Below are 20872 nucleotides of genomic sequence, written 5' to 3' on the forward strand. Positions count from 1 at the left end.
TCTTTACAGAATAATAAAATCTGTTTTTGAAAACCGTCTTACATATTTAATACAGATTGTAAATTACTAATTTCGCCTTTTGATTGGTTGGAATACACCCACATTTCTGAGCATCTACTTGTCACCTACCAAGCAGAGAAATTGTGGGTCAACGCCCAGGTACAGAGAAAGGAGAACAATTTTCATTATTAGCTACTCTTGCTGAAAAAAAAAGGCTATAAATGTTATGAACTGGGATATTGTTGAGTTGGTAAAAAAGGTTTTTAGAAAAAGGAAAACGGTTTTAGGAAATGAATGATTTACTTCAACGGATGTTATGATATAATTAGATGAAATATTGGGTTGTCCGGAAAATAATGCAGGATTTTATGTTTTCTTTAAAATACCCCTCCAATTAGTAAACTGTTTATGTTTGTTGGACTTTTGACTTTTATAAATGTACACTTATTAATCCTCTTTCAAACAAAAAATGTTTGTTTACCTCTGTAACATTTTGCTACTTGGAAATAATTCAGTCTTTACTAAGACGTCAAAGCGTGAATTTCGCATAATTTTGTTTTACGAGTTCAAAATCGGCTGCAACGGGGCCCAAATGGCCAGAAACATCAACGATGTCGGGGGCGAAGGTAGTATAAGTGAGTGCACTGTTCAACGGTGGTTCCAGAGATTTCGAGAGGGAGACTTGAAGACAAAGAAGGCCTTGATGACGATGTTCTCCGAACTTTGGTGGGAGAAAATCCCAGAACAACTGTTCGAGAACTGGCAGGGAAACTGGAAGTCAGTAAATCAACCGTCGATGACCATCTCAAGGCGATTGGGAAGGTGAAAAAAAACTTGAAGAGCTTAAACCACCGCCAAATAGATCAGCGGTATGAAATTCGTGCTGCACTTCTTTGCCGAAACAACAGCGATCATTTTCTGTCCAAGAATTGTGACTTGCGATGAAAAGTGGATCCTCTACGACAACAGCAGGACGCTCTGGACAGTGGCTTGACCAAGGAGAAGCAGCACACAATTTTCCAAAGCCCCTAAATCATCAAAAAAAAAGGTGATGGTTACAGTTTGGTGGGCTTCATTAGGTCTGATTCACTACAGCTTCTTGAATCCTGGCGAAACCATCAATGCCGAATCGTATTGTAACCAAATTGACGTAATGCATCAAGAAATTGGCAATAATGAAGCCATATTTAGTCAATCGAAAGTGGATTCCCATTCTGTTGCAAGAGAAAGCTCGGCCACATATCTCACGTTTGACTTCCCGAAAATTGTTGGAGATTGGCTATGAGACTCTGCCACACCCGCCCTACTCACTGGACCTCTCCATTACCACTTTTTTTGTTTTAGACACCTGGACCGCTATTTACAAAATAAAAAAATTTATTGGCCAAAGAACTTTAGAAAATGCGTTTTCTGAGTTAATAAATTCTAAGGATTCCAAATTCTATACAAAGGATATGGAGAAAAGTTACCCACACGTTGGTAGAAATGTATAGAAAGTAATGGAGACTATTTTGATTAATAAAAACAGTTATAAATCATTAATTTTTATTTTTTATTTTTAATACCATAATCCTGCATTATTTTCCGGATAACCCATTTGTTTTTGCTATAAAAACTAAGGCCTTTTAGAGAGCTCTTTTAAGTTTTTTTAAAAATTAATTTATTATTAAACTTTTCCGTTTTTATCTAAGAAAAAATAAAATAAATATGGATTCGTTAGACGCATCTTTCCGGTTAATAAAGTAATCTTTTTTATTAAATATCCGCTGGACTTTGATATGGAATGTTCCTAAGAATCCGTATTGTGGAAAGAGAAAAAAGCGTAAAATATTCTACCAGCAAAACATTAGTTTGTTCCTTAAAGCCGGAAACTTTGTAATTTTTCAATGGAACATCCGTTATACATACACAAGCGAGACCAATAGAGCTTCTAAAGCCATGGACGAGATGCCCTTACCAACCACTTTGAGGCAATATTTATCGCTGACCCCGTTGGGACGTTAACTTATTATTTTATTAGGCTACACTTCTTTTTTACGATTCACATGGGACGCCACTACGGCTGTACTGATAGAGAAACAAAGGAATAAAAGTGAATATTACAATTTCGTAATGTTTACTGATAAATCTAATTTACCAGGAAAAATTTTGGTAAAACCTTGAATAGGTAAACAGAAATTTGAAAAAAATAGAACTTTGGGGCTCAACCAAAGCTTCCACCAATATCTACAAAATCCAAATCTTTTACAATCAAAAACCCACCGTCGAATCGCTAATTCTCCTTTCTTAGTTTCTAACTCAGCCTTGCACCAAGATCCTCCTTGTTCCCCTAATGTTTCTGAAGCTGCAAGAACCCGCAATGCCAATTTCCATGCTTTAATTTCCACACATCCTTAGCCCTCTCTAGTTTTCCCAACTTATTGTATGCCCAGAAAAATCTTCTTAAGAGGTGACCACGTGATCTTCAAGAATGAAGTAAGTGTCAGTGCATTTCCTTCTGCACTATAATCTCCTTTGGTCTCAAAGTACCAAAGATGTCATAGCGCAGTCTCTCGATTGCAACGCAATCGAATAACAGGTGAGAGGCCGTTTCTTCCTTTTCCTGGCAAAATTTGCCCAACGGTTCCTAGCTAATAAGCCCCCAGAGCTTGCCTAGAACGGCTTCCTGAACCTGCCGTGCCCTGTGAATAGGCCCTGTAACCAGAGTAATCTGATTTCTGCCCAAGCCCAGAGTCTCTTTGGTTCTTTGTTTACTCTTGTTCTTTGTACACTCTAAGTCTAAGAGTGTTAGAGCCATAACACTCTTGCTGTGTTTGACCCCAGGAAGCATCACCCAGTTCTTTTCGTGTTCACAATAGCAGTGCATAGCCCTCAACCTTCTTAGAAGAGGAGGTTTCACCTCTTAGACTTAGAGGGAAGGCACAATAAGCCTCTTGTGGCTGCGGTGCCGTGGGGGGTATAGGTCCCCTCTCGCCCGTTAAATCTTGAAGTGGCAGTGCATAGTAGTTGTCTCTTTTTTCAGAGATTTCACCATTGGTTTCACGTATTTTGTATAAATCATGTTGCATCAGCTTCGCTTGTTGCAAGAAATGTGCTGCACTTAAGTAAATAAAGTAAAAAAAAAGAAATAGAATCGAGAAAAACCCAACATGTCCACCCAAACTATTTGTTTTCTAAATCCATTTCCATCTTCTGCTCGTTTCATCTTACACTCCTTTCCAAAACTCTTATCTCTCCTTTTGCAGCAAAGGCTACTGAAGGACCAAGTCCTTTCGTAAACGTATTCGCAGCTAATATCACAAGAAATAAGCTTTGATACCCGTTTATAATCTAGTTTTTACAAATTAATCGAAAATTCTTTTAACAGACTTCCCATTTTTTTGTTGTCACATTCAGTATTTTTGTTTGGTTATACACAATAATCTTCAACATGGATTTGCCGAGTAGGTTCTATTTTCAGCCTAAATAGTAGATGTACAAATTTTGTTGGATGAAAAGGGGAGAGATTTGTGACTGTATATACTTTTATATATATATATCGATTATATTTCGATGTGAGAGAGGTATCTCTGTCGATTTGTTTGGACAGGCTTTGTTTGTTTGAGACAGAGCTGTAGATCGCGCTAGTAGCAAACATGAGAGGTAGCCCGTAATTACCTACCGCAGTGTCCGTCTCTTCACCAGTAAAACATACAAGGCACTGCTTTCCACGCCTTCTATCGGCCAGTTTACTCAATGACATAGACAGGGGAAAAAGCGCCTTCTCTCGTCTGTCTATATTGCTTCCAATGCCAACAAAATACACCCGAGTCTAACTAAACGTGCACTTCTTTCTTCTTTTTATTTTTTTTCTACTCAAGTGCGCACGCTCGCAGGACACATCACGCAAACACCTATTCATTCACAGATACAAGTACTCCCCACAAACAAACACATTCTATATCCTTTCATCCTGCTTCCGTAGCGACACTCAATAAAGTTTCCTATCACATAAGCATTCAGCTACTGTTTTCACCTATCCACTTTTATCCAAGAATATATTAAGCTTTAAAGCTGTAATTAAAAAAGAAAACTTAAAAAACCCACATGTATTCCATTTCATAGCAATAATTACAATGTTTATTGTGTATTGCGTTCAAATATAAATCCAAATGATAATTACTTATCTTTTATCATTTTTCCCCAGAAGCTGAGGTTACCTTTGTAATTTTATAACAACGTGTTCACAGTCTAACGTAGAAGAAATAAGCATAACCACTCACCTTCATTTCCCACACTTATGGAAGATGCTTGAAAGCAACGGCAGCAGCAGAAGACCTAACTTACGTTAAGACTAAAGAAGGGAAGAAAGAAAACTTATGAATTACCAGTTTAATGTAAGTAACCTTCCGCTCAAGGCTTCACTGCTTTTTTTTTTATCCTTAATTCATGATATTTACTGTTAGTCTTAATTAAGACAGATCCGTTTTTGTGTTAACATTTTACAATATAGTGTCGTATCGAATAAAATTAGTTGTCGTGATTGGAGGTGTATTTTACTACAAATTTCTTTTATAAAAATTAAATAGAGTGAATTGCCAGGAACGGGAATCGAAACCATTACTTTTAGTTTTACGGGCCTCGCCTTTAACCGCTCGGCTATCGTAGCGCATTCCTCTAGCTAATAACCTCGACCATATTTTCTCACACCGTCACGTTCTTTAACCTATTAAATTTATACATAACCATTCTATGGAACCCGTGCCAGAAATCAATTTCTATTGTATTTAATTTGATTTCTGGCTTTAAAAAAAAAGAAGTAATCTGGCTAAAAATAAGATTAAACTTTTTCCGTGTTTACGAAGTCAAGGCATAAATGCAGGCTATATTCTTTTGTAAAATTGAAAACTATTGCTATTTTTTGGAACGTAGAAAAGTAATTTAAATTCGTGTGCAATTTTGGCGATTCAAGGGTGATATTATAAAACTAGATTTCCCAGTTAGTTAGTTTTTCCCTAGAGTAAGTACTACCACTACTTCCAACTCAAAACTCACTAGTTTTCATTCTCTCCTAGTCTAGCCAGAGTTTACTCCACTAAACTCTATCCAGTAACTACAAAATACAACTACTCTAACAGAAAACAGTCGGCGATAGAAAAGTTTCTAGAGCATCAAGAACTTTTCAAAGATATTCCAATACACTTCTCTTTAACACAATTTGTCTGGAATGCAAATCATTTCTTGGTATATTAAGGAAGTTTTTGGCAGCATTAAATTCATACCCAGTTGATGTTATCCGGTTGAACCCAATGTTCTTCTTAATAAACAAAGCTGTCAACTAAAGGCATTTTCTACAAATAGTGCTATTATTTTGTAATATACTTCTTAATAATCAAATAAACTGACATTTGTTCAACTACAAAGTTTTGACAAGCATTATTTCTTCTTTTTTAGTTCATTTACTGTTGAGAGAAGGAGAGAAAGAAGAGAGAAATATGGAAAGAAAGGAGAGGAGAAATTTTATATAATTTTTATCTTTGCTAAACTTCATGAGAATCACGTAATTGTCATCTTGAATAATAAATAATCCATATTATCAATGTTATTGTTGAGAGATGGCGAGAGAATGAGAGAAAGAGGAGAGAATATGGAAAGAAAAGAGAGGAGAAATTTTATATAATTTTTATCTTTGCTAAACTTCATGAGAATCACGTAATTGTCATCTTGAATAATAAATAATCCATATTATCAATGTTATTGTTGAGAGATGGCGAGAGAAAGAGGAGAGAAATATGGAAAGAAAAGAGAGGAGAAATTTTATATAATTTTTTATCTTTGCTAAACTTCATGAGAATCACGTAATTGTCATATTGAATAATAAATAATCTATATTATCTAAAATATTGTTATATTTTGTTTTCCAAATTGATCCCCCTTAATATATTTACAAATATTATTCTCTTTAGTTAATAATTGCAGAAATACCTTGAATATTTTAACTTCTAAGGATAGTATTTCGTTTCTTCCTGGAATTAATTAAAGAATGATTATAAGTTGTTTCATAAAGTGATAGATGTGTGCAAGTGACAGCTACACCACCTGTCTACTACAATCTAACCAACAAATTTAACTAACTAATACATATAAACAAACTATATGAAATAAACATTAATAATTTAGTTAAATTACTTTTCCAAACAAACAGATTAAAACTGTCCGGTAGGACAGTTGTATAAGGGTAGATCGTCAAAAACTGCACGAAAAAGCGTAACGTTGAAAAACACCCAATTTTGACAATTTTTTTCTCTTTTTCTATAAAAGATAAAATTCCCAAATTTTCTTTATAATATAGGGCAAATCCTCCTTTGTAACTGTAATTTTGTTGCAACTACCTAGATCTAATAGATTTCGAGAAAAAAGTTGCCGAAAATGAGAAAAAACGGCATTTTCAAAAAATGTTTTTGTTCTTCTTGTCACCTTTTTTGTAACCGCGCGGACAGATTTTTATGAATGAGGTGTCATTCGTTTCGTAATTTTATGCAGATGTACCTTTTAGGAGTCACAACGCTGTAAATAGATTAGGAGAGGAGTTAGTCCCATGTACGTGAGGCCCCCTCCAAAATTATAATTACTAATAACTCTGTAAATCTTAACGCAATTTTCAAAAAATTGGGCAGGATGAAAGATTTAGGGCTCTAATTAAAAAGACGTTCTGCACTTTCAACTATTAAGGGGAAGTTTTGAATTCATTTAAAATTTTCGTTTCGAGAACCAATTTTCTAGAATGAATTGATATTTGATTTAAAAAGTAATGTAGATTTGCATTTTAAGGGTCTCATTACTGCGTGTCTTTATTAGAGGAGTTTGCCCCACGCCAAATATAAAAAACCAAATCTATCAAGTAGTTTTCGAGATATTTGAAGTTAAAAATTTTACTGTTTTATACGAAACCTAAATTTAACTCTAAATATCTCGTTTCCTACTCGACCGATTTATACGAAATTTTACACAATTATAGACAAAAGACGTCTCCATATACAGATAAAATATAAACAAAATCTATCGAGTTGCTTACGAGATATTTGAAGTTATAGATTTCACTATTTTAAACGAAACCTAAATTTAACTCTAAATATCTCGTTTCCAACTCTACCGATTTTTACGAAATTTTATACAATTATAGACAAGAGACGTCTCCATATACAGATAAAATATAAACAAAATCTATCGAGTAGGACATCCAGTTCTTGATTAAAGTTTTTGTACTTTCTTACTATTAATAGGCGAGCTATAAAATCGCATAATATATTGCACATTGATAATATCAATATCTAGTACTCTGACAAACGACCACCAGCAAACAATCCAAGAACAATACTAGAACGACCAGAACAAATGGAATTTTAATACTTCCTAGAACGAATGTACGAATATTCGCTTGAACCGTTAAAGAATTAATCAACAATAAAAATATAGAGATAAAACAAAACAAAGGTAACTAAACATTACCTTCCTATATTTCCTTTACTATTGCACCTAAAACCATAATATTTCTCACAATTGTAGAGATAGTTGTAGTCTATAATTGCACAGTTTTACTTGAAATTCCATACAATAAAAATCGAGATATTTGAGATCAAAGTTTAGGAAAAATAAAAGGTTACTAAACTTTACCTTCCTATATTTCCTTTACTATTGCACCTAAAACCATCATATTTCTCAAAATTGTAGAGATAGTAATAGTCTATAATTGCACAGTATTACATTGAATTCCATACAATAGAAATCGAGCGATTTGAGATCAAAGTTTAGTTTGAGAACAAAAGGTTACTAAACTTTACCTTCCTATATTTCTGTTACTATTGTACCTAAAATCATCATATATCTCACAATTGTAGAGATAGTAATAGTCTATAATTGCACAGTATTACATTGAATTCCATACAATAGAAATCGAGCGATTTGAGATCAAAGTTTAGGGAAAACAAAAGGTTACTAAACTTTACCTTCCTATATTTCCTTTACTATTGCACCTAAAACCATCATATTTCTCACAATTGTAGAGATAGTGGTTGTCTATAATTGCACAGTATTACATGAAATTCCATCCTCTAGAAAGCGAGAGATTTGAGATCAAAGTTTAGGGAAAACAAAAGGTTACTAAACTTTACCTTCCTATATTTCCGTTACTATTGCACCTAAAACCATCATATTTCTCACAATTGTAGAGATAGTTATAGTTTATAATTGCACAGTATTACATGAAATTCCATACAATAGAAATCGAGAGATTTGAGATCAAAGTTTAGGGAAAACAAAAGGTTATAATATTTAGTAGATTGTAATAATAATTTAAAATATAAAAATTGAATACTTACTCTAGGTCTACCGCGGGAGATATTGCCAGAACCTGGCTGGTAGTTCCCTCCATCGGCCCGGCCGCGCGGTGGGAACTGTAACAAGAAATCCCTATATAAATATGGATTCACCAATAATAATATTAAACTATCTTTTCTTCTGCAGTTTATTTATTTAACGGGTAAGAACCCAATTAAATAATGATATGTGCAACAATTACAATATACGTACAATACATAAATAAAATATCAAATAAATGGACGATTAAATGAAACATTTTACCTTTGAAGTGGCCAAAATGAATGTTTTTAAGTTTTAAATAAAAAGGTCAATGTCAGAATTGAATTGTACAGTATTATTAAAATTACTAGTTGAGATTAATAGCAATTGTTATTTATATAGAGACATTCGGTGAACAAAATTAACTCCAATAACCAAGAAGTGAACAAAACAAAGAGAACCCGTTTTTATGATTGGTTAAATAGTAAATACTTTACAGTGATAAATATCCGGTGATCTGAGCTAAATAATATGGCAAATATGTCTGACAAATCTTAGTCCAGACCCCATGATTGTGCCAAGGTGCTTGGGTTGAATCACATGACCAAGTTACATATTCGACAATTGTTATTATGAATTATTAGGTTCATCTTCATTCAACACAATGTCATAATTTAAATTAATCAACAATTAAGTACACAGAAACTTCTTTGTACTCTAAATATTGATTAATTATTTTTAACAACATGATTACATTACATTGTAGGTAGGTAAATAGGTAAAAAGAACTGAACCATTTGATTTATTCTTGTAGATTTCTATTTTCAAGAGCGTGAATCCATTAATATCTAAGCAAATTTATTGTGGCTCCCTAAAATTTCAGTAATTGCGCAATTATATTTCGACAGCTGAAACATCATAGTTCTTACCTTGTATTTGCTATTAAGGATTCAAATTGGCGAGGAATCGGTCCAAATAAAAACAACAACTCGTCTGGACCGAATCCTCGCCAATTTGAATCCTTAATATATTTTTAAGGTCACTAAAAACAAGCCAAAGGCTAAATGATTCTTCAGCATTTAAATGTAAATTCAAGAAAAAATTTATGTATACTGCCATTTAGCGTGCATGATATTTGTAGTTTGCCTAGAGTAATGTTTTTAGTAAAGAAAAACATGGAACTAAGTTATTTATACGAGAGATATAACTACGAATATAAATCTACAGTTGTGAGCAAGTAATACACTACTTTTTAAACATTTAATTTTATTAAGGCGAGATGGTCCAGATATGGTGTATACATTGTTGTGAAATGGGAAGATATGAAAGAGGGAAAGTTTTTTTTAAAAAAAAGAGTCTACATTCTAAAAAGTACGCGCTCATGTTCCTGTTTTATTTTTTGCTTTAAAAAAGGAAGAGACCTACTGCTGAAAGTAAAACTTAATTACTCAAAACAGGAAAGGGCAAAGCTAGTGAGTGACTGGCATTTATGAAACCAACAGTCTAACCAGCAGAACAACCCAAGCAGTAAAACAAAGCGAAAAGCAAGCATTTTTTAGTTTTTATTTTTAAAGCATTCTTTTAATTTTGGGATATACGCGTGGAGATGACATTAACGCTCTCTCAAATTGTGGCGAAATTCGAGAATATTAAATTTATATTATATTATTAATAAATTTGAAAGTACGGTAAATCTAGAGTCAAAATCTTTATTCATTTTACACATTTTTCCGTTTATTTACATGTCTTAAACCCGGGCCATAATAAACTTTTTATTTACAAAAATTACAGTAAGCGAATAGGCCATTTTTATAAAATCAAAATTACACTAAAGCGTTGTATGAAGTTGCAAGTTTTTTGATAATAGTTCTGCCATAATTTTGAATCAAATTGGGGACGTAGTTATTCTTTAGAGTGAATTTAGTTAGTTCATTCGTGAATCTATTTCTGACAAAGCTTTTTTCTAAGTTTCATTATTGGAAAAAGCTGTTCACAAATAATATGGAAATGCAAACATTGCTACAAATTCTATAAATACTAGAAATAACTGTTTGTGTTGATTATTAGATTGAAGTTCTACTAATTCAAGCTACAGGTAAGGTTACACTACTTCACAGTGTTTATATTTTATATTCAGTTTACGAGGGTCGTTTGAAAAGTCCGTGCAAAGTCAGAGAGATAGCACCACTGGCGCGTATCGAGGTTATGTTTAGTTAGTAGCATCTCTTGGAAGAACACACACCAAGTTTCAGCCAGATCGGTCTATTTCTTTGTGTTTGGCATTCGTTTGAATCGAGGAAGTCGAGTGATTTTCAAAAAATGGACGAAAAAGAATTTCGTGTGTTGATTAAACACTACTTTATGAAAGGCAAAACGCCTCAGGAGACTAAAGAGAAGCTTTATAAACATTATGGTGACTCTGCACCTTCGATTAGAACAGTTTATAAGTGGTTTCAAAATTTTCGGAGTGGCCATATGGGCACAAGTGACGCTGAACGTTCTGGACGCCCTGTTGAGGTTACTACTCCAGAAATCATTGATAAAATCCATGATATAGTGATGGATGACAGAAGAGTGAAGGTGCGTGAGATTGCTAGTGCTGTGGGCATCTCGAATGAACGGGTACATAATATTTTGCATCAACATTTGGACATGACAAAGCTATCCGCAAGATGGGTGCCGCGATTGCTCACGCTTGACCAAAAACGAAATCGTGTGAAGTGTTGCAAGGACGGTTTGCAGCTGTTCCAGAAGAATCCGCAGGACTTTAAGCGTCGTTTTGTCACTGTGGATGAAACATGGATACATCACTACACTCCTGAGACCAAAGAACAATCTAAACAATGGGTTACCAAGGGGGAATCTGCGCCAAAAAAGGCGAAGACCGTTCCTTCGGCCGGAAAGATTATGGCGACTGTCTTTTGGGATTCGCAAGGAATAATCCTCATCGACTATCTGGTAAAGGGTAAAACTATTACAGGTGCATATTATTCATCGTTATTGGACCGTTTGAAAACCGAGCTGCAAGAAAAACGCCCACGATTGGCCCACAAAAAAGTCCTTTTCCATCACGACAACGCACCAGCTCACACCTCAGCAGTTGTGGTCGCAAAATTAATGGAAATAGGGTTCCAACTCGTTTCACATCCCCCCTATTCTCCAGACTTGGCTCCCTCGGACTACTATTTGTTCCCCAATATGAAGAAATGGCTGGCGGGAAAAAGATTTTATTCAAACGAGGAGGTGATTGCAGAAATGAATGGCTATTTTTCAGACTTGGACAAATCCTATTATTCGGAAAGGATCAACAAACTAGAGCAGCGTTGGACGAAGTGTATAAGCCTAAAAGGAGACTATGTTGAAAAATAAAAAAGGTTTACCCCAAAAAATTAAGTAGTTTTTATTTTTGCACGGACTTTTCAAACGACCCTCGTATATTCAGTGTTACCCCCAATTTTTCAACTCGTATTAAAAACTTGGAATTTTTACATGGCCAGTGTAATTGTTATTTTTAATTATTATTAAAAAAAATATGTGACGGGTCGAATTGAACCTTTCACTGGGCCGTAGTTTGCCCATCACTGGCTTAACCTAACAACCGATAAATCCCAAATTTCTTTTTCTTGGATTGAAGTAATCCTCAATCACAAAACTCTTCATCTTGCTGAGAGATGTGTAGAGAATTTGGGCGCCTCTGTTCTAACCCAAACGGAAATACCATTTCATCGCCATCTAAACATCGATTTAGCGACTCAGGATTTACTTTTTCTCATCCATTACCATTATTTTATTAAAACGCTGTTTTGATGGATATATATATATATATTTATTGCTTTCTATTGTGGTTAAATTTCCAGAAGTCTGCAACACCAATCAATCTATTTTTCGGGTAAAATGATTTGAAATTGATTGCTTCTCTAATTAGATTAGATTAGATTAAATTAGGGTGGCCTTAAGGCCTGCGCCACCGCGACCCCTATGGATCTATTGTGGCTCCCCGGCTTTAGAGCTCACCCTCCAGACCCGTCCGCTTAATCAGACTCTTAATTCTGGAGAGTGGCTCCTGGGTAAAGCTCTCAGGCCTTGGTTTTTCCTCCCCGAGAAGTAACATCCTTAGCCATACGAGCCCCTCACACTGACACAACACGTGCAGTGCCGTTTCCTCTTCTTCCTGACAGAACCTACTTCTGCCAGGCCCATGCGATGCATGTGTTTTCTGAGCCTGCAGTGGCCAGTTAATAGGCCTGCAATTATCCTTATAGCCCCACGGGAGATCTCCTTATCACCAGTATGAAATGTTTTGAATCCAATTCCTAAAGACTGTGACCAATTCTTTTCTTATATTCCAGATTTTGGAACGCACATCCTATACTTGTATACTTTTATCCCGTAATACGTGAAAAGATTAATTACATACTGAAATGAATTTCAAAAAAATACTTTTTTTTTCTGTATGTATTTTTTGTTTTGTTATACAACCGATCGATCATCGCCATGAAACATTCCCTCCAAATAATAAACCTATCATTTTTTGTTTTTCATAAATTTGCATATTATCTTTATTTTATAGCTGCAAAATAAATAAATCAAATAAAATAAAAAATTAATGGGGGGCAGCCATAAATATTTCTTTTCATTACAGTTTGCCATTTTATAAAGTTCACATTGGATCTAATCAAGCAGTGTTTTATTTTATTTTTTTAAAAATAATTTTGTCACTAACGTTCAGAGAGAATAATTTAGGCCATAGACTGGTTTCATTAATTGCGTTGTACGATTTACCAAAGTTAATAACATTACACATGCAGATTTTTATTTTTTTTTAATTTTTATTTAACACTGAATCTGTCGAAATGTAAATAAATTAACAAAATATGAAACTGTCGAAGCTTGATTAGCTTACAGGTGATACATGTTTTACTAAACTCTGTTCTATTTATTAATCATATAGCTGCATAAAAACGGGAGTTAATTAGAGATTATACACCTGCAATTTAAATTGGCTGGACAGTTTTTGCTTTTCAATCAGGTAGCAATATTATTTGGTTAACGACCTCTCTCTTTTTTTACAAAATAATATTGCTATGTGTTCTTATAACACTCTGTATTCCACTGCCTTGAACATAAATAAAATCTAACTTAATTTATACATATAATCACTTACTTTAAACGTTGATATTCTCAATTGGTTTCCTTGATATTTTTTGCTTTGCTAAATACTTCTTTTTTGTAACAAAAGAAAATAACAATATATGCAACCAAGTTCAATATAATATTGCATCAATAATGATATTTAATCTATAGAGAAAGTGGTAGTAATGTGGAACCCTGCTGGTTAACATCATGTGTTAACAGTAATCTGGCTCAAACTGTCGCTAGATAGCACTAGTGTGCAAAGCAGGAGGTTGCTTCAGTGGCTATTGTATTGTTCATCTTGAAATTTTCATTTTTTTGTTTTGTTTTTTATCGATTCTTGAAAACTTTAAGAAGGTAAGTTCAAAATTGTTATTTTTTGTTTTGTTATCAAAATAGTGGTAGTTATCCGCACTATATATTGGTTCAAAAGGGATGTATTGCAGAGATTTTCATTTGTGAATCAGTTCTTGTGTCTCCTAATCTTTTTTTTTTTTTGTGACATTAAATCCAAGATAGCGATGCTTGCAATATGGAACCCTGTTCTACACTCGCAGTAGAAAAATTGCATGGGGTTCTATATTGCAAGCATTTCTAGCAAATCATTTATATTTCTGGGGGAAAAAAGGAGAAGAATCTAAAATGGGGCTAAAAAAAAGCTGCAAAAATATTCATTGTGCCTAAAACTACTCTACGGCGACTTACAATAAAAATATTAAGGTGTTACCATATTACCTCAAGTCAGAGGCACCACTTTCACTTTTTCCTAATTAATATTCCTCTACTTAATTCAATACATAAGAGTTTTTGTATGGATCAGTTTTTTAATTAATGTAAGCTGTGTGCTTAGTGAAATATTTTTGAACAACCACATAATCAGATAGTTTGTTTATACAATCAGTATTAGAAACTAAGCTTAGAGAACACTTTGTAATATCTAATTTAATGACTAGAGCAATATGAACCATCAATAGTTCTAAATAAAAATTATGTAGCTAAAGAAATGGGCAGCGAAACCGATTGGAACTTATCTTCTCTTTAGTTTGGTTGTTTTGAGAACTTAAATCAAATGCATTCTTTGTTTTCACTGCAAGCTATCTACGAGGGGGTACCCAAAAAAAACCGGAATTATTTTTTAAAAGCTATTTATTTACAAATTTTTTACAGAACAACCTTATCCCCTTCAAAATACTCTCCATTACAACTAATACATTTGTCCCACCGGTGCTTCCACTGTTCGAAACATTTTTTGTAGTCATCTTTAGAAATGGCTGACAGCTCCTTCTTCGTTTTTTTCTTGACCTCTTCAATGTTGTCAAATCGGTGACCTTTCATGCCCTTTTTCATGCGTGGAAATAAGAAAAAGTCGCACGGAGCCAGGTCAGGCGAGTAAGGTGCGTGGGGCAGCGGAACCATGCCATTTTTAGCCAAAAACTGTGTAACAGAGATGGCTGTGTGTGCAGGTGCATTGTCGTGGTGGAAGAACCAGTCTCCTGTTTGCCACAAATCGGGTCTTTTTTGGCGAACACTATTGCGCAATCTTTTCAAAACTTCCAAATTGATTGATTGACGGTTTGACCTGGGGGGACAAACTCTAAATGGACTACGCCTTTGGCATCAAAAAAGCAAATCAGCATTGTTTTGATGTTTGACTTGACTTGACGACATTTTTTTGGTCGGGGTGAAGATGACGTCTTCCATTGGCTCGACTGTTGCTTTGTTTCTGGGTCATAACCATAGCACCATGACTCATCACCAGTAATGACCTTTGACAGAAAGTCTGGATCAGTTTCAAGCTGTTGTTTCAAAGCACGACATGTTTCAACTCGATGTTCTTTTTGATTGTCAGTCAGAACTCGAGGAACAAACTTGGCAGCAACCCTTTTCATCCCCAAATCTTCCGTTAAAATTCGCTGAACCGAGCTCCAAGATAACCCACTACTCTCTGACAGTTGATCAATTGTCTGTCGACGGTCTGTGAACACCAGCTCTCGAATTTTTTCAACATTTTCGTCGATTCGGGCAGTTGATGGACGTCCAGAACGAGGTTTGTCATCAATCGACATGTCGCCATTTTTAAACCGAGTAAACCACTCGTATACTTGAGTTTTTCCCATAGCGTCATCTTTGTAAGCTGTTTTCAACATTAAAACACTTTCAGCAGCATTTTTGCCGAGTAGAAAACAAAATTTCAGAGCTGCACGTTGTTCACTTAAACTTGCCATCATAAAAAACGAAAAAAGAACAAAACAGCGCTGGTAAAAACAATCACTGCAGATGAACAGAACATGCCAGGCAGACAACACAGGCAGGACTGAACTGGCAAGGAATTGCGCTATACACGTCTAGCGGCAGAAATGCGTACTACATAAGCTCCATGCGCGGCAACGCAATTCCGGTTATTTTTGGGTACCCCCTCGTACTTAGCCTTTCCAAGTATTAACTTACATCTCTTTCATCATGTAATTGTTCAATCTTGAAATTGCATTTGGTGCCTTCAACTTCTTTGAAAAAAACTTTCAAGCTATACGGTACTTATACATTAGTTCTTATTTTGTCTGCTTCTTCTTATTCTTTTTTTGGGTTCGCCTTGGCCTTAGAAATCACTTTTCTTCACTGCTCTTTCTATCCTTGGTCATCTGTTTCCATCTTCTTACAACCAATATCCTCAGGTCCTCTTCCACGTCATCCAGCCAACGTAAACGTGGATCTTTCTCTTTTCCTGCTGCCCTCCCTGGATGTCTGGTGAAAATCTTCTTTTGTATTTTTTCTTCTACCTGTATTCAGTTATCTATCTACTACTCAATCATTTCATTTAACTAGAATTTTTAATCTTCTTTAAATTATTTTCAATTTTTTGATTTCATATTAGATTAGATTGTTTAAGATGGACGGCTCCACCAGAAAGGGGAAGAAACGCAGGCAATCCAAAATGCCCATTATTCCCCGCCCACCCCTCATCTCATCAGAGATACCGGGGCTTTAAAGCAACAAATCCTGCTAAAGTTTGCCAGATGCCAATACAATAAACTAAGAAAGTAGCAACTAGGGAGCATGGCGACCGATTCGCCCAGTGCACTGAATAAACCTAGAAATTTCTGGTAAAGATTACCAGATGCCACAATCTCCGGTAGGGAAACATTTACCTTACCGAAGACGAGGAATCTAGTTTTAGAATAAACGGGGCACACCTCAACAAAGTGCCGCACAGTCTCATTGGGCAACTGGGTAAGGCCGCATTTAAAAAGATGATACGCTAAATTCGCATTTTCAACCCAACACTTGACCCAACTGGCGGATTTGGGACCTGCTAAAACCGACTATATCCGTTTTTGACTGGCCATGGTTTTGAATTCATAAAGCCAACTCTCAGCTATTTTTTTTTTGTTTACTAGTCCAGGGCGATTTCAACTAAATACGATCACAGCAAGAGAATGTTGATCAAACCTGGGTGCTCCTAAAGATCCTTACACTAACTTCTTTACATAAATATTATTAAAATTTATTACTGAATTCGAAAATGTAGTTTGATATTGAAATATACTGACTAGAACTTCAAAAAAAGAAGAAGATGTAAACGTAATTCGCGTTTAGGAAGGATTCGGGTTTAGGAAACGTAGCGCGTATTAGGAAGGATTTGTTAAAGGATGAAGTACGGTGTGAGGGATTATAGAGATCAGAGGAACGAGATCTAGTATTACGGGATTGGATCGAAGGATTTGAACTTGAAGAGTTGGAAAATATAAGATGGTCTTTGACTAGAACTTCAAAAAAAGAAGAAGATGTAAACGTAATTCGCGTTTAGGAAGGATTCGGGTTTAGGAAACGTAGCGCGTATTAGGAAGGATTTGTTAAAGGATGAAGTACGGTGTGAGGGATTATAGAGATCAGAGGAACGAGATCTAGTATTACGGGATTGGATCGAAGGATTTGAACTTGAAGAGTTGGAAAATATAAGATGGTCTTTGACTAGAATTTCAAAAAAAGAAGAAGATGTAAACGTAATTCGCGTTTAGGAAGGATTCGGGTTTAGGAAACGTAGCGCGTATTCGGAAGGATTTGTTAAAGGATGAAGTACAGTGTGAGGGATTATAGAGATCAGAGGAACGAGATCTAGTATTACGGGAATGGATCGAAGGATTTGAACTTGAAGAGTTGGAAAATATAAGATGGTCTTTGACTAGAATTTCAAAAAAAGAAGAAGATGTAAACGTAATTCGCGTTTAGGAAGGATTCGGGTTTAGGAAACGTAGCGCGTATTCGGAAGGATTTGTTAAAGGATGAAGTACGGTGTGAGGGATTATAGAGATCAGAGGAACGAGATCTAGTATTACGGGAATGGATAGAAGGATTTGAACTTGAAGAGTTGGAAAATATAAGATGGTCTTTGACTAGAATTTCAAAAAAAGAAGAAGATGTAAACGTAATTCGCGTTTAGGAAGGATTCGGGTTTAGGAAACGTAGCGCGTATTCGGAAGGATTTGTTAAAGGATGAAGTACAGTGTGAGGGATTATAGAGATCAGAGGAACGAGATCTAGTATTACGGGAATGGATCGAAGGATTTGAACTTGAAGAGTTGGAAAATATAAGATGGTCTTTGACTAGAACTTCAAAAAACAGATGTAAACGTAATTCAAAACTGCATTTTAATCCATTTTTCAGGTACTTTTAAGATTTAAGGAGCGTCAACATCTGAGGTTATTAGCGCCCATAGCTTTTTTTTCAGTGCATTGCCGACTTTCGGACAGTTTTCTCTCGTTACAGACAACACTGTTCCACCACCGGACAGGTGAGCTTGTAAGAAGCTCCTAGGGAAGAGAAAATCTAAGGGCCAGCAGCTGGAATTCGAACCCCGGGACCTTCGCGTGGGAATCCCTTCAGGTACTGTCGCCTAATATTATTTTGAGGGGTAGAGATTCTAGTAAAAGATCATCTGTATATTTGAGTTTACATTAATAATTGAGTTTCGCGAGTGTTCTTTGTTCTTGATTTTCTCATTGATCTCAATATACTTATTTTCTATGAAGAGTGCAGTAATCTACAAAGAGCCGATCATTATTTAAACAGAGTAGACTCCCAAAAAATCAAAACAAAGCAAAATAAACTCTTGGGAGTAGTCGTTCATCACATATTACCATGGACCAAGCTTCAATTACTTCAAACACCCTATCCCTGAACTCCTTTCTAAGTTCCTGCCGAAGAAAGCTGAGTACACTTATTGCCTATCATTTCTTTCTTCCTGCTGATGTACCTTTAAGCCCTGTTCGGGATCAATTTCCACAAAGTTGATAGAGTAAGCAGAAAAAATCTTGCAAGTTAGATAATATTATCAAGTTTTTCTTTTTTCTCTTTTTTTTTAACTTAGATCTTCCAATTTATTTTTATCTTTCGTACAGAGTTTACATAGATATACTTTCGATTTAAATTTTATACAAAATTTAAAAAAAATTGATACATAGGGAAAATTTAACCAATCCTTTTTTGTTTTTAGTTTAAGCAAAATTTGTGAAACAATAGAATCATTTTAAACTAAAACGTTCGAACATTGCTTGGGGCAACTAACATAGGATATTAATACTTGGAGACCCTAGCCGTATAACGAACATTTTCCTAACCTAAGGTAAATAACAGTTTGCACTGGGTAACCCTTTGTCGATATAACCATTTTGTAACTTCATATACTGTTGGAACAATAAGCGACCTTTCCCCATAAACAATTTCTATAACTTTTGTTTAGAAAATTAATTAAAAAAAGATGAGTTGTTTGCATAAATGTTAAAATCAGTTTCAGGTTAGTCCGTCGATTTCAATTGTTTCTATTGTACTTATTATTAAACTAAATACAAATAGTAATTTTTATGTATTTTTTTTTCATTTAATGCTAAAAAAGAAAAAGAATTACGATTGTAAGTTTTCCTCTAAATTATAACATGTTTGGAGGTTCCCTAATTTTGTAAACAATAATAAAGTAAAACCTACTTTTTTCAGTCAGGTTTTACCGTCCAACTAGTACTAAATTAGATGTTGTGGGCAGAGGCAAACTAGCAAACGTACTTTTACTGCTAATTCTTATTTTAAACATTAAATAAAAAGCAAGGCCTAGACCGGGAATCGAACCCACTAACCCAACAACAATAAATCTTAAGCTTTGCGGGCCTTGCCTTTAACCGCTCGGCTATCGTGGATCTATTATCTAGGGACTATTGTCTCCTAAGAATAAAAACATGTAAAATTGGAGGCCTTATTGGTTGGCCTGTAATTTATACTTAGAAAATAAGTATTTACAAAAATAAGAATTAAAATTAAGGAAATAAATTAATTCATTTCGGAGAAAGCTGGGTAGAAAGTAGATAATTGAACAGAAGGGAATTAAAGATGGAAAGGGTAGGAGCATGGCGGACAGATGAAGGTAAGGAGTTCCAGAGAGAGGTAGCGCGTATTAGGAAGGATTTGTCAAAGGATAAAGTACGGTGTGAGGGAATATAGAGATTAGAGGAACGAGATCCAGTATTACGGGAATGGATCGAGGGATTTGAACTTGAAGAGTTGGAAAATATAAGATGTTCTCTTTGAGTTTGGATAACTTGGAAAAGGAATGAAGCCAAAAAAATACTGGCGGCGATAGACTGGGGAAAAGCCACTTCAACTCATCCTAGTAATAATGCTACCTTTTTTTCTTTTTTTTTTTGTATCGGCCATTAGAATTAATTGGGGCTTTTTTCAAAATCAAAACAGAAAGCATGCTTACATTAGATCAGTTTCAAAATACAAAAAAACTAACCTAATCAATGGTAAACATTCAAGAAACGAAACCTGCCCGATTGTAACATGCTTCTCATTAAGTTTAATGTAATAAACATAAAACCAATTTTTAAAAAAAGAAGAATATATTTGAGAGAATTGAAATATTGTTGAATGATAAATACTAGATTTTAAAGTGATTAGTTTGGAGATATCAACTAGAAGTTAATTAAGCTGCATGTAAATAATGAAGAATACAAACCGTTCTAAACTTCAGACTACGCCCGAAATACAGTTGCAAAGATAAACCTTAGCAAAGCCGACTCCACTATCATCTACTGTATAAGTACATCCTGAATGGGTGGAAAGCCGTTCCTTGTTGGCGAGAGTACGAGGATTAGAGAAGGAACTTGGAAGTTGGTCGTCTCCATTGGATCAAGTGTCTGCACAGCCAGAACCCAAGACCCTTGTCCCTAGTCTAACAACGGTAGGTTCTCCTTCTCCGTTCTCTTCGCCACCATCTTCTCGTCTTTTCCTCCGGATATTCCGCCCTCACCCCCCCAACCCCTTTCAACCACTTCTTGTGTACCAAGTCCACTCCAGGATTCCTCACCAGCTAGAACTAAGCTCTTGCCTTAATTGACGCTACCAACTACAATT

The 20872-nt window shown here is 35.1% G+C and overlaps 1 protein-coding gene and 1 long non-coding RNA gene across 27 annotated transcripts in view; one reads left to right on the forward strand and one right to left on the reverse strand.

The window, feature by feature from the left end:
- The window catches only part of LOC141447171 (uncharacterized), a 68693-nt gene extending 62796 nt beyond the window's left edge, over positions 1-5897 (forward strand). For 2 of the 7 annotated variants that reach the window (XR_012454188.1, XR_012454190.1), the window contains exons 3-4: positions 4230-4376; positions 5434-5892. This is a non-coding gene — a long non-coding RNA (uncharacterized lncRNA). Of the gene's footprint in view, positions 1-4186; positions 4377-5433 lie in introns of all 7 variants that reach the window. The other 5 variants (XR_012454189.1, XR_012454191.1, XR_012454186.1 and 2 more) reach the window with 3 other exon arrangements.
- The window catches only part of mmd (disintegrin and metalloproteinase domain-containing protein mind-meld), a 374487-nt gene that overhangs the window by 253962 nt on the left and 99653 nt on the right, over positions 1-20872 (reverse strand). For all 20 annotated transcript variants that reach the window (XR_012454178.1, XR_012454177.1, XM_074114424.1 and 17 more), the window contains exon 3: positions 8358-8432. Coding sequence is in view for 18 of the 20 variants with exons in the window: in XM_074114424.1 (XP_073970525.1) it covers positions 8358-8432 (75 nt within the window). In the remaining 2 variants the exon portion in view is untranslated. The remainder of the gene's footprint in view (positions 1-8357; positions 8433-20872) is intronic.

Source organism: Rhodnius prolixus, unplaced genomic scaffold, assembly GCF_049639745.1.
Source record: "Rhodnius prolixus isolate KJV_2025 unplaced genomic scaffold, Rpr scaffold_7, whole genome shotgun sequence".
NCBI lineage: Eukaryota > Metazoa > Arthropoda > Insecta > Hemiptera > Reduviidae > Rhodnius > Rhodnius prolixus.